At 44.8% G+C, this 13,309-nt stretch overlaps 1 protein-coding gene across 1 annotated transcript; it reads right to left on the minus strand.

The window, feature by feature from the left end:
- Positions 1 to 3,096: 3,096 nt before the first annotated feature.
- Positions 3,097 to 13,165, minus strand: LOC308171152 (zinc finger MYND domain-containing protein 10-like; the record flags this gene model as incomplete). The annotated part of the gene is made up of 13 exons (XM_080546008.1): positions 3,097 to 3,389; positions 3,709 to 3,857; positions 4,014 to 4,074; positions 4,482 to 4,606; positions 5,178 to 5,185; positions 9,328 to 9,509; positions 9,858 to 9,952; positions 10,307 to 10,395; positions 10,944 to 11,096; positions 11,389 to 11,442; positions 11,649 to 11,765; positions 12,397 to 12,502; positions 13,071 to 13,165. The coding sequence occupies 13 exons, from the start codon at positions 13,163 to 13,165 to the stop codon at positions 3,097 to 3,099; spliced, it is 1,527 nt and encodes a 508-aa protein (XP_080402134.1).
- Positions 13,166 to 13,309: the final 144 nt, after the last annotated feature.

A 13,309-nucleotide genomic window follows, 5' to 3' on the forward strand; every position in this document is an offset into this window, starting at 1 on the left:
AGCCCACTCAGTGTGAACGGTGTAAAAGCAATATTGAAATGGTATCATATAACCAAACTGGTTTTATAATTGTAGTATAGTACTTTCATTTGCAATAACAGACACAGTCATGTTTAATTACTGATAACATTTTATTTTAAAAAAAAAACATTTTTTATTTAAATTTCTTTATTTTCAAAACATCTTTGTACATTTGTGTTGCAATCTTCTTATGTCAAATGTGGATTAGAAAAGACAAATGTCAAAACAAAAAATAACTCAATGCTGCCATCTTGTGTTAAGTTTAGGTCAACCTTAAAGTTGTGCATTACACATTTAGTGCTAAGACAGCTTGCCATCATTCCTACAAACTCACCTCACAGCGCATTGTTGACAGATTGCAGTTCATTGACAGTTAAGTCTGCGTGCAGCATGGGTTCCAGTCTTTCCATTTTCTTATTGCAGTATAAGTAGTTACTGAAGACCGACAAGTTACCATTGTTGCTCCTGCCTGTCCGCATTTCATCAAACCATAAAGAAATGCAGCTGTCATAGCACTGAATGAGGTGAAACTGTAGGCGTGACAAACTGAATGACGTCAAATTGGCATGACATAAGCTGAATCTTATGTTTGCGTACATCCCCTATAATAGGGGCCCGATTACAGGCACCTCTGGGACATGAGGATGCCTCTAAGGGTGGGGGTGCAAGCATGTTTTGGTGGTTTTCCATCAGCAGCCCGGGTTAGTGCGGTTCGGATCGGTTCGGATCGGTTCGGGTCACTTTTGATCTGTTCTGGTTTTCCATTATACACAAACCGACCCGGACTAGTAGGAGGAGTAGACGATAGTAGGCGGAGTTACGCGTCACACGCAGCCTGGCAAAAAGCTTCCGGGTGTACACAGCAACAACAGTGATTTTTTTGGAGAGAAAGAGAAAGAGAGAGAGGAAGCTATGTACACATAATAAAGTCATGTTTTTTGAACCCTTAAAACCACTGCCTTCACTTGTCTGCTTTATGAACTGTAGTATCATCATCGGGAAACGCCGACAAGACGCGAATCTACCGGCATTTGACTCATGAGTGAACGGCGAAAATGGCTGGACAGCACAGCAGCAGCGGCCGGGTGAACTCCCGGTTCATCGAGTTTACGGTTAAAAGCATAACTTCTCGGGGTGTCAGCGCGGTGTTTAAGGGCTCAAAATGACCGTAGACAGATGGTGAAGTTAGCAAAGGAGTATTGTGTTTGTACCACCTCTACAGCCGGTGTTATTCACAGACAAACACGGTGCCGTTTGCGGGTTAATAACTTCGGTTTACCGGGGGTTAGGATAACAATTCAAACGTGTCCGGAAAGAGGAGAAATCAGGGAATCCAAACGTTTTTGAATGGAGTCGATCCTCCACTCCTATCACCGTGGACACAGCGCGGAGCGAATTCCCTGTTAAAACCGGCATTTGACTCATGAGTGAACGGCAAAAATGGCTGGACGGCAGCGGGCGACCTCCCGGTTCATCGAGTTTACGGTTAAAAGCATAACTTCTCGGGGTGTCAGCGCGGTGGTTAAGGGCTCAAAATGACCGTAGACAGATGGTGAAGTTAGCAAAGGAGTATTGTGTTTGTACCACCTCCACAGCCGGTGTTATTCACGGACAAAGACGGTGCATAATAGCGATTTTTGTGTTGTGCTTGTTGTAAATAAAAGTTCTATGATTCATTGAAATGACATTAAACTAAGATAATACGATGGTCAGCATAATTTTTCGAATCTCTATTAATAAGCTATTACAGAAACTGTAGTGACATTTTCCTAGAGTGAATGTGGTATTTCAAGATGGCGGTTAGTGAAGAAATCTATGGGACGGGACATGGGATGACGATTTCCATTGACCAATCAACGGTGTGCAGCGTCACACGTCACACGCAGCCTGGCAAAAAGACCCGGATATGAAATTGTAGACCCTGGGGTCGATGTGGAGCTAAAGAAGCGAGCCGAAGCGAACCGAACCGACCTGGGACGACTAATGGAAAAGGGGAAAAGAAGCAGACCGAAGTGGGCTGACCCGGGTCAGCACCGTAGTGGAAAAGCCCCATTAGTGAGGGTGGTAGGATGTCTGTAAACTGGAGGTATGTCTGTAGTGGAGGGGGCAGAGGGAGCTGCTGAACTACAGCTGTCTGCATCAGAGTCTCAGAGCCCAACATCACCCTGATCTGGAGCCTGCAGAGGTGAGAGAGAGAGGGCAGAGACACTACACACACACACACACACACACACACACACGCACGCACGCACACGCGCGCACGCACGCACGCACGCACGCACACACACACACACACACACACACACGCACAGACACAGACACAGACACATATGTGGCTGTTATATACTCGCCAAATAGACCACTAGCCCATACCACCTAAAAACAAGTGAACTACATAATTGGCAGTTCATGAGAATACACAGGTGAAATGTGAGAGATGAAAGCACAAGTAATGCGATGGAACCAGACACAGATTCTACCCAAAGTTGCTCGTTATTATTCGGAAAAAAGCTATGATTGACATGTCTGTGCGTCAGCCATTATGTTTCTTCAAATCGATTCATATCATTGTTGATGGCCACAAAATAAAAATGCCCATTTTGTTTGCAACATAGGACACTCAACTCACGATTCGATACGATTTTTCTTTTTAAGTAATTTTTTCTGAGTGGGGCAGTCCCACTCATATTTCTAATTGTATTGGACAGATATAGTGAAGACAGACAGGAAAGTAAGATACATATACAGATAATGACATCTCTGTACACCTCTACTATCAGGGTAGAGTGTTGGGATCAGGGCAATATGCAATTGGGCAGCTATATTCTGTTTTACACTTGACATGTGTCTTACCTTGGTGTGAGCGTGGAGTCCAGGTGTTCTGTGTCCGTCGCTGGTCAAGTATGTCTAATAGCGGCCGCGGGAGAGTCGACCAATTCTGAAACTCCAGGAAGTAACTTAGCACCTCAGGCTCCGCCTTCTTCAGCCTGAAACCAATCAAACACAACAGACGATGTAAAGCAGTGACATTAGCTTATAAGAGTTTCTGTGTGTGTGTGTGTGTGTGTGTGTGTCTTACATGATGGGCTGCAGGAAAAGGGAGGGCTCCAGTCCTGCCTGCAACAGAGCGGGAAGCCAGTAGAGAGCAGTCCGTAAGCCTGCGTGCAGCGCCACATACAACAGCTCACTCAACTCCTCTGGCGTGAACATGCTTCTGTTCTTCTCCTCTGGTCCGGATATGTTGATGCTCTTACTCAACTGCTCTGGTCTGGAGATACTCCTTTGCTGGATTATTTGCTGCAGCTGCTCGGGTTTGTGGGTGCAAATGGCATAAATCCATACCTCCTGATTTAAACTTGCCCCCGCAGCTAACAACAACCGGACAGATTCACTGAGACAGAGAGAGAGAGAGAGAGAGAGAGAGAGAGAGAGAGAGACACAGAGAGAGAGAGAGAGAGAGAGAGAGAGAGAGAGAGAGAGAGAGAGAGATGAGGGTAAAGGTAAGACTGGTGGAGTGCAAGGGAAGTGTGTGTGTGAGTAATCAATCCATGTCACTCATAGTGTGTGTGTGTGTGTGTGTGTGTGTGTGTGTGTGTGTGTGTGTGTGTATACCTCAACACACACACACAGAGCAGTTATCTCTGAGGGCGTAGGATAGGGGTGACTCCCAGCCAAAGACAGAGTTACAGTTCTGGCCGTCTGGGCTGAAGCCCTCTCTCAGCAGCAGCTCCACAGCGTGGCTCTGTCCATTCACCACAGCCATGTACAACGGACTCACTGAAGACTCACCACGGTCACATGCACGATCAGTCACAGTAATAAGCTTGGCTAGGATACTGCAAGGACAAAGACAAAAACACCCACCGACCCACCCACACCCACACCCACACCCACACCCACACACACAAACACAAACACACCCACACACATGTGAGAAGATGCCATGTTTCTTTGAGCAGGAGAAAATATGTTTCAAATGCATGTTTGCATACCTGATGTGTCCGAACTGCGCTGCGGCGTGGATGGGGAGCTGTGGCCATTCGCCATGGCAGGCTAGGTTTGGGTCAGCACCGTGGGTGAGGAGAACATCCACACAACCCTCATGCCCTTCTTGAGAGGCAAGCATCAAGGGCGTAGCCAAGTCCCATGCCTGGGCATTAACATTCGCACCTACAACCAAGACATATATTAATATGCAATATATCACAGTATTTATAGGCAGTATATTGGCTCCCATAATATTTATATATATATATATATATATATATATATATATACACATACATACATATATATATACACATACATACATACATAGCATTGGATGCTTATCTTTCATCTTTTTTGTCGTGTAAACAACTGTAATGATTATGCACATGAAAAATATAAACAACTCCACCAGTAAGCCATCACACACAAGCAGCCATTTACAAAAAGCATACAGATGCAGAGCTGTGTACCTGCATCAATGAGGATTTGCAGGCATTCCTGCTGTCCGTACTGTGCAGCTACAAACAAGGGTGTGATCTTGTAGTCGTCATACACTTCAAGAATACACTTGCCCGCCAGGATACACACAATCTCCCTGTAACCCTGAGGAGAGAGTGGGAGTGAATTTCTGTGTGTGTGTGTGTGTGTGTGTGTGTGTGTGTGTGTGTGTGTGTGTGTGTGTGTGTGTGTGTGTGCCCGACTGGCCCCACCTCCTCTACACAGCAGTCGGGCTGCCCGATCACGTCTCTTCACAACACTGGCTCCCCGCTGGTGGAATGAGCTCCCCACGCCGCGGCTGTCAGAACGGCAGAGTCACTACCCATCTTCCGTCGTAGACTGAAGACCTATCTCTTCAGGTTACATCTTAACTGCTCACAATGAGTTATGAATAGTCACAATGACCGCGGGAGGAACCTGCTGCTCAGAGTCAATGGAGAGAGGGAATCTTAGGTGAGAGTGCACAAGGTCTACAGTCACAACAATAGGGAAGATTGAGAGGGGGAGTACATATCGTGGCATGTTTCAACTACCTAATTTGGCACCGTCCCCTTCATCCTCTCTATTTCACCAGAGCATAAATGGCTAAAGTGACAATGTAAATATTCATTTTTAACACCAAGCATGCAGACAGCCATCATCACAAAGCTCTCCCACTCGTTTCTCACCTGCAGCCCTGAGGAGCACACGTACACACGCCGTGGCACCGAGCGCCGCAGCTTCGTGGAGCGCGTTTCAGCCACGGTTGTCTCTGCTGTCCACGCTGAGGCCCCTCTGGGTCAGAGAACGCACCAGCCCCCGGTCGCAGAACCTAGGATGGTAGCGAAGGTAGGGCAATACCGCTACCTGATTGGTTGGCGAAGCACTCGTGAAGAGCCCCCTCATCGTGAAGAGCCCCCTCACTCGCCAGCCAATGAGGGGGCTCTTCATGAGTGCTTCGCCAACCAATCCGGTAGCGGTATTGCCCTACCTTCCCTGCTTCGCCAACCAATCAGGTAGCGCCCCAGGCCCGGATTAACCCCCTAGGGTGCCCTTGGGTGACCAGACATGATGTGTGCCCCCCCCCCCCAACACACTTTGCAAGTGAAAGTGTGATATTTACTATGGTTACAAAACCCATAGATTTACAAGAGCATATAACTACAGTACAGGCTCATCACAGTTGGGCCTAATGCCGTAGTATAGCCTTTACACTGATGCTCAAATCTGAATGCAACTCACATCCCAATGCAACACGACTTTCTATATATAGGCTAATTATTTCCATCATAAATGGCCTGAGACTACATGCTAAACCATAACAAAGGGGGAAAATGCACATACTGTATACTACAATAAAACAAGCTCAATACCAACCAAGTCCAATAACGACTGTTGCAGGCATATAAGAATAAGAACATATTGTCTGTCAGCATTAATGAAGCGTACTACAGGTATTATGGAAATAAACAGCGCCTCTCTCTTTGCCGCTCTGCTCACCTTCGTGATGCTGTATCAGACGTAGGCTATAGCCCTGTGATGCTGTATCAGACGTAGGCTATAGCCCTGTGATGCTGTATCAGACGTAGGCTATAGCCCTGTGATGCTGTATCAGACGTAGGCTATAGCCCTGTGCATCACACAGCCTGCCCAAATCAGCCACAGCCTCATATTAGCCCCAAATAATCATAAATAAGCCTTACCTTTAGCAGAACTTATTTTTTCTTGATTTTACGCAGGCAAAGTCGTTTACTAAATCCTCTAAGTCCATCTCTTTGACCAACTCGGATTCAATTGCCAGCAGGGAATCTTATTATTATCAGGCTTCTCTTATTGCACTATAGTTCTCTCTCAACGCTTTGGTAGAGTCAGTCCTACAACTCCATCTAGTACTGGACAGTGGTTTTAGAGTCCTGCTGATGTTCACATCCTTCTTTTTAAATATCCGGCTCCATCGGTGAGGGGATGCTGCACAAAACGCATACAATGACTGAAGTAGGTCAAAGAAATCACTCGCATCCTTACAGCTATTAATGCTGTTTACACCGACAACATGAAGGGAATGTCCAGCACAGGGCACGTAATGAATCAGGGGGTTTGCTTTTTTAAGATGCGCCTGGAGGCCGTTATATTTACCCGACATGTCTAACCCCAGGTCATGACATGAACCATTCTTACTCCACATTCAGGTCATGACATGAACCATTCTTACTCCACATTCAGGTCATGACATGAACCATTCTTACTCCACATTCAGCAAGACTTGCTCCAGTGTGGCTGTGAATGGGCTCGCTCGCTCTGCTACACACACACTGTTAACTTCGGTGCTAATTTTAGGCCTAGGTGAAAGTCACATTTTTAAGTGTGGCCGTATGTCTGGAGTCTTTGCCTTGCTTAGTTTTTCGCTTGGCAGAGCCACTCAGTTGTCGCCTGGACATTTGGATTTCTTCGTTGATAGTTTGGCGGCACTGCGTCATCGCGCACTTGTCTGTGACTGGGGAGGGGGCACTTACACCGAAATCGCAATTATTTATCTTTTTATACATGATAGCCTAAATATAACCGTTAGTTTTGTACCTATGTGGATGACTTCCAGTAAATATAGCCTATATTTTAAAAATGTGCGCAAAATATTTTAAAGGTCTCTTCATTGTCCGAATAATTTGGTGCCCCCCCATTAGCTGGTGCCCCAGGGCGTTCACCCGATGCAATATATGGATAGTCCGGGCTTGATAATTATCTCCTCCTCAGTCAAGTGGTAAGCTATGGCTGTGCTCTCAGTGACGGGGGAGGCTGGTGGAGGTAGGAACCAGAGGACAGGCTCATTGTAACACATGTATTACAATGAACCCGTCGACCTCCAGCAGCCTCCCCTGCACAGTCAGGAAGAAGGGAAAAACCTTGGAAATAATCCTATGAAGAAACCCCTCAGTGGAAACAGAGCCTGAATTAACCTCATCTGTCCTGTAATCAGCCAAGAGATCAGATAAGACTGTCAGAGGACAATCATCTGGCACTGACCATCTTCCTGAGATACAGCTCTGAAAGCTGAGGGTCAGGGGTCGCTAGGATGTAGCCGTGCATTATTGGAAGTGAAGTGAGGCAGTGTAACGAGGGTGTGTCACACAGTTACACGACTACACACAACTACCACAGTTGAGCCGATAGCAGGGGAGGCTGGTGGAGGTAGAAATGGGAGGACAGGCTCATTGTAATGCAGGGAATGGAACAGGGAATAGTATCAAGCACACATGTTTGCGTTCCATTATAATGAGCCCATCCTCCTGTTTGTATCTCCACCAGTCTCCCCTGGTATATAGCAAAAATTAAAATATATATCTCTTAGTAGTGGGAGATGAAGGTAACTAAGGGTTCTGATAGATAGATAGATAGATAGATAGATAGATAGATAGCAGTGGCGGCTGGCCGATAGAGGGCGCTGGGGCGCTGCCCCCACCTTCACTTCCTAGTTCCCCACCTTCACTTCCTAGTTGCGATTTGTACGTTTTTTTTTTAAATAAACATTGTTTATTCACAAAATGCGGCTGATATTCTGTCGGCACCTATCAGCATTCATTAAAAATCCTCCAATACAATAAACATTTTATCTGTGTGTGTGTAAAATTCACTGTTAAAATACATAGGGGGAGGCGTCGGGGCGCCGGTCAATGCAAGTCTATGGCAGGCCGAATACTTTTCGCTTACACGTGAGCTGTAGCAGCGCTCCAATTGGCTGTCTCCTATTTCTAGGCCGGGGCGCAAAAATGCGCGTCCAGAATATCCGGTTGTTAAGTCTGACGTCAAACGTGACGTTTTGCAATTTCCGGCTTTTACAAAAAAAGAAAACAATGTGGTGGTCTGTAAACTGTGCAGAAATGAAATGGCCTATCACAGGAGTACATCTGCAATGAACGAGCACCTCAAGCGAAAGCATCCTGGAGCTCTTTGTGAAGACAGATACCACCGTAAGTCAGCGTTGTATTTCTGTTCACTTTTCCGGCCGTGTATGAGTGAAAAATGGATAGCTACTAGCTAATGTTACACAAGCAATGTAGCTCACCACAGTTTGTATGTCTTGTCTTCTGGTGTTAGTAACGTTAGCTATGTAGCTGGCTAGCTACGGTAGCCTATTGTCATTGTGGTGCTCGCACCTACTGTACGTTATCTAGCTCGTAGCTCGCATGCTACGTTAGCATCAATTTAGCTAATCATAACATAGCAGCGAGAGTATTAAGGCTGATCTGTGCATGATATTGCTGCATTCTGACATATTTCATGTCGCATCTCCCCCCTTTGATGGTATATGACGCTATAGTCAGTCGCAATGGTCCAAAATTCAAGTGCTTCGTAACACAGACGGGTGAATTTCATGAATGAAAGTGAAAGTTCTGTCACAAAACGCCGTTACGTATCCTCACACATGTTTAAGTGGGTATTGCGTGGGTAAAGTGAAATTACGTCTTTGTTTTGAGCGCCAGTGCGCGTTTTATGCGCGTGCACGCGCAAAAAAAATCGTGCACGCGGGAAAAAACTTTTTTTCTCGCGCGCGACAAATAGGACCCCCCCGCCACTGATGTGAAAAATCCTGGAGGAAACACTGCTGTGCCCCACCAAAAATGTTTAGCACCACCCGCCACTGATAGATAGATAGATTGATAGATCGATCGATACTTTATTGATCCCTGAGAGAAATTCACGAGTTACAGAAGCTCTGACCACAAAAACAACAACAACAAAATAAAGTCACAATTAAATAATAATCCAAATAAAATATATAAAAATACAAAATAAAGACCAATAGACACGTGGGACCTTATCTACAGTAGAGAACTTGTTTACCTTCATCAGTTGGTTCTTGTTGTAGTTGTGGAAGTCGTACTTCCTCTGGCAGTCTTCCTTCAGCAGCAGGTTGTACAGAGCGATCCACACCTGGCCGTCCAGCTTCGTCATCTTCACACGGTCCTCCGATGGAATCTTCTGCCATTCGCATCTGCCATTTGCCATGTACTTCTCCACCTCGACTGTAGGGAGAGACAGAGGTACGGCTATAATGATATGTAGGGTAAGGGCCATGCAAACTTAATTCATTGTTTAATGGAAATGAAAAAACGGTATCAAAGTGTATCAGTTGTTTCTGTAGTGGCTATAAAGATCATGTTTATCAACTTCATGTTATCAAACCAAAAATTGTCTTTTGATCTATTTTCCAGATTGATGTTCAGTGACGTGTGTGTGTGTGTGTGTGTGTGTGTGTGTGTGTGTGTGCGTGTGTCTGAGCGTGTGCAATCTGTGCATGCACTTAGACTATCCACAGATTTAAGTATGTTAACATGTGACCATGTGCATGCATTTGTGTGTGTGTGACAAACCTGCAGTGTAGCGACTCCAGGGGCAGTTCTCTACCAGCTGCACCAGGACACAGGGCAGGTTATGAGTGCACAGCATCCTACTGATCACACTGATACTGTAAAACAACAAGGGCAACCATTTTCATCAGCAACATTACTATTATCACAAGAATCTATATATCTAAAGATTAGTTTTTTTTAAATTATTTTTTTCAATGTAACCTTTATTTTGGCAGGGAGTCCCACTGAGATCAAGGTCTCCCTTGAACCTTCAGTTCAGACTGCATTTCCAGTATCAATGCGCCTCCCAATCTGATTAAGTACACCTGTGCTGACCTACAATGCAATCGTTGATCTTAGTGCTTCAAGTCCCACGATGTAACACATTATCTAAGTCACATTCTCGAAGTCACATTATCTAAGTCACATTATCTAAGTCCCTAACGGACCCGTCCCAGTGAATCCCATACCTGTCAGTATGGTCTGTGATGTAGCGCAGGACAGACAGAGCCTTGAGGGAGATATCAAACTCCAGTGTAGTATTCTGCCCCTGCAACTCCTGCATCAGACACACACAGCACAGTAGAGCTCTTACAACCAAAGGACCACCTCCTCTATCCTGGGAGTGGGTTAAACAACGCTCTACTTGCCTGGAATCCAGACGGCAGATTTTTCAGTGTTGTATTCATGTTTTTATGTTGCGTTTCCCTCAGATGTTTTCTTAAGCAGGGTACATTTACACTTGACATTCTTACCATTTAGCAGACGCTTTTATCCAAAAGTGACTTATAGTTAGATAGATTACAGGGACAGTCTCCCTGGTGTAACTTAGGGCTAAGTGCCTTACTCAAGGGCACACTAGTGGTGGTGTTCCCAGGTTGGGATTTGAAATCAAGACCTTCTGATTACCAGTCCAACGTGGAGGGGGTGGGGTTAGGGTTAATAGTAGGAGAAACGCTGGTGTTGTGTACTATTTAAATATTTTCACGTGATAATTGTTATATCTGTATAATAATAATATATGATTATATCACGTGTGATTTGCTCCTCTGGGATGAATACAGTTCTGTTCAACTGAATTGAAGTCAACACTGCTACACTCTTCACCTGTATGGAGGAGAGGTCTGCACTCGGTGTTCCATTAAGTCTGTCCTGCTTGGGGGTGTCGTCCTTGGAGGCTCGGCCAACCAGCAGGGTTAGTTTGCGGTGACAGTAATCAACCAGGTCCAGGACCGAGTCACCAGCTGCCTCACAGGAATCCTGTAACCACGGCACCACACACAAACTGTATTCAGAGCATCCTATGATACACACGTGTGTTTGATACCATTCCTCATTCCGTCCCATGCATTAGAATGAGCCCATCCTCCAATTTCTACCTCCACCGGCCAACCCTGCACCTCACTGATGGTTCGATTGTAATTTACACAGTTAAAGTACACATATAAAATATACATAGAGCTTCACAATGATCCTGAGATGTTTAAAAAAAAACAAGCAAACTGCAAACATTGCTAGTGTTGTGCTGAGGCGTATGTAAACTACTGCTCACCTTATGATACATAACTGTTTCCAGAAGGTTTATGATTGAAACCTCGTGGCGAATCTGAATGTCAGACAATAGAGCAGAAGAAACAATGGAATGAACTGTCAGTATAACAACGACATCAGCATGTGAATACAGAATGTCAGTGGAGGTAGGAGGTGGTGCATTCCTTGCATTACACTGAGCCCCGTCCTCCGATTTCTACCTCCACCAGCCTCCACTGTAATATGATCACAGCGGAGGTCAGACACGGTTTCTCCTCTCACCATCATATACAGAGGAAACGTGCTCTTCGGATCGAAGTCCCGAAGCTGACAAAGAATAGGAAACACTTTTTGTTTCCAAACCTCCACCAGAATCATCTCATGGACCAAGGTGGGGATCTGAGGAAGAGGGAAAAGGAGAATGAATGTTGTCAATGGAACCAGCCAGGGCAATGAGTGGTCTTATAATTGATCCTTCCTTCCTTTCTAGACTGAATGAAATCACTGATCTGATATGACTCGATGGGTGAAGGCAATGCATGCTGTGCAAAGCGTGTTTAAACCAAACCCAATCCAAGCTAATTTAGTATGTTACTTCAAGGGGGAGGAAGGAAGGACGCATCGTTAGAGTATTCGAACGGGCCCCATCATTGGAAGCACACTACTAGTGTTATTATCATTATTATACTTGAATTATTCCAATTGGAACAAGATCGCCTGATTGTCTTAAGACATTGATATTCAGTGTCTTAAGACACCTCAAGATGTTCTGTGTCTTCAAGACACAGAAAATATGGCTCTTATGCTCCATGTCTTAAGTGAGTGCATGTGTGCATGTCTTCAGGTTAGGTCTTAAGACATCTTGACAGACAAAGGGACAGTTTCACAGACAAGGCTTAAGCCTAATCCTGGACTAAAAAGCATCTTCAATGGAGATTTTACATTGAAAGTGTGATTTAGTCCAGGACTAGGCTTAAGCCTTGTCTGTGAAACCGGCCCAAAATGTCTTATTTTGGTTAATTAAGCTCACCTTCCCGTGCGACACCAGGAGCTCCTTGATGAACTCGTCCTGCGTGAATGAAGCGACTATCGCCTGCATGTAGAGTTTTTCTATATACTCGTGTTGTCTGAACCACCTGGCGATCAAGAAACACAACGGAATTAGCTACAAACAGAACATCATATTGCTGACAAATCGTGAGGTTCTATCTCCATTTTTGTCAAAATTGAGTTTTTCACATAATCTGATCCATTAGGTGTTTATTAATGCCTGTGTGGTGTTATTTTTAAAATGTTGACATTTTTGAGTTAGTAATTAATAAAATACAAAGGTTCCATCTCACTAAACATAATGGAACGTAAAAACTTTGACGCTCAATATCTCTGAACTACCCTAAACGGAGATATAACCTTCTCATTCTAAACGGAAATAGAACCTTATCATTCTAAACGGAGATAGAACCTTATCATTCTAAACTGAGATATAACCTTCTCATTCTAAACGGAGATAGAACCTTATCATTCTAAACGGAGATAGAACCTTATCATTCTAAACGGAGATAGAACATTATCATTCTAAACGGAGATAGAACCTTATCATTCTAAACTCACGAAATTCAAAATGTAAAGTTCAGTTAGACTAGAGGCGAACCAGCTAGCCGCTAGCTAGTGTGTGTCCCTGCGATGCTGAGCAGCTTCACACACCTGGGAGAGCCCATCTCCTTCAGAGAGAACGTTTGCAGACTTCGGACGAATCCTTCTGCCTCTCCAGGCGAAAGTAACAAAGTAACTGACTCCATATCTCAGACTTGTTAAATAACAAAGCGATGTAAAACAACGTGTGACGTTTAGAAATAAAAGGAGCGAGTTACGATAACTGCCAAGGAAGGTGTTCACTTCTTCATCAGAGCAACACATCCGGGTACTTTGCTCTCCCGTAATGT

Source organism: Nansenia antarctica, assembly GCF_963989245.1.
Source record: "Nansenia antarctica genome assembly, chromosome: 15".
Taxonomy (NCBI): domain Eukaryota; kingdom Metazoa; phylum Chordata; class Actinopteri; order Argentiniformes; family Microstomatidae; genus Nansenia; species Nansenia antarctica.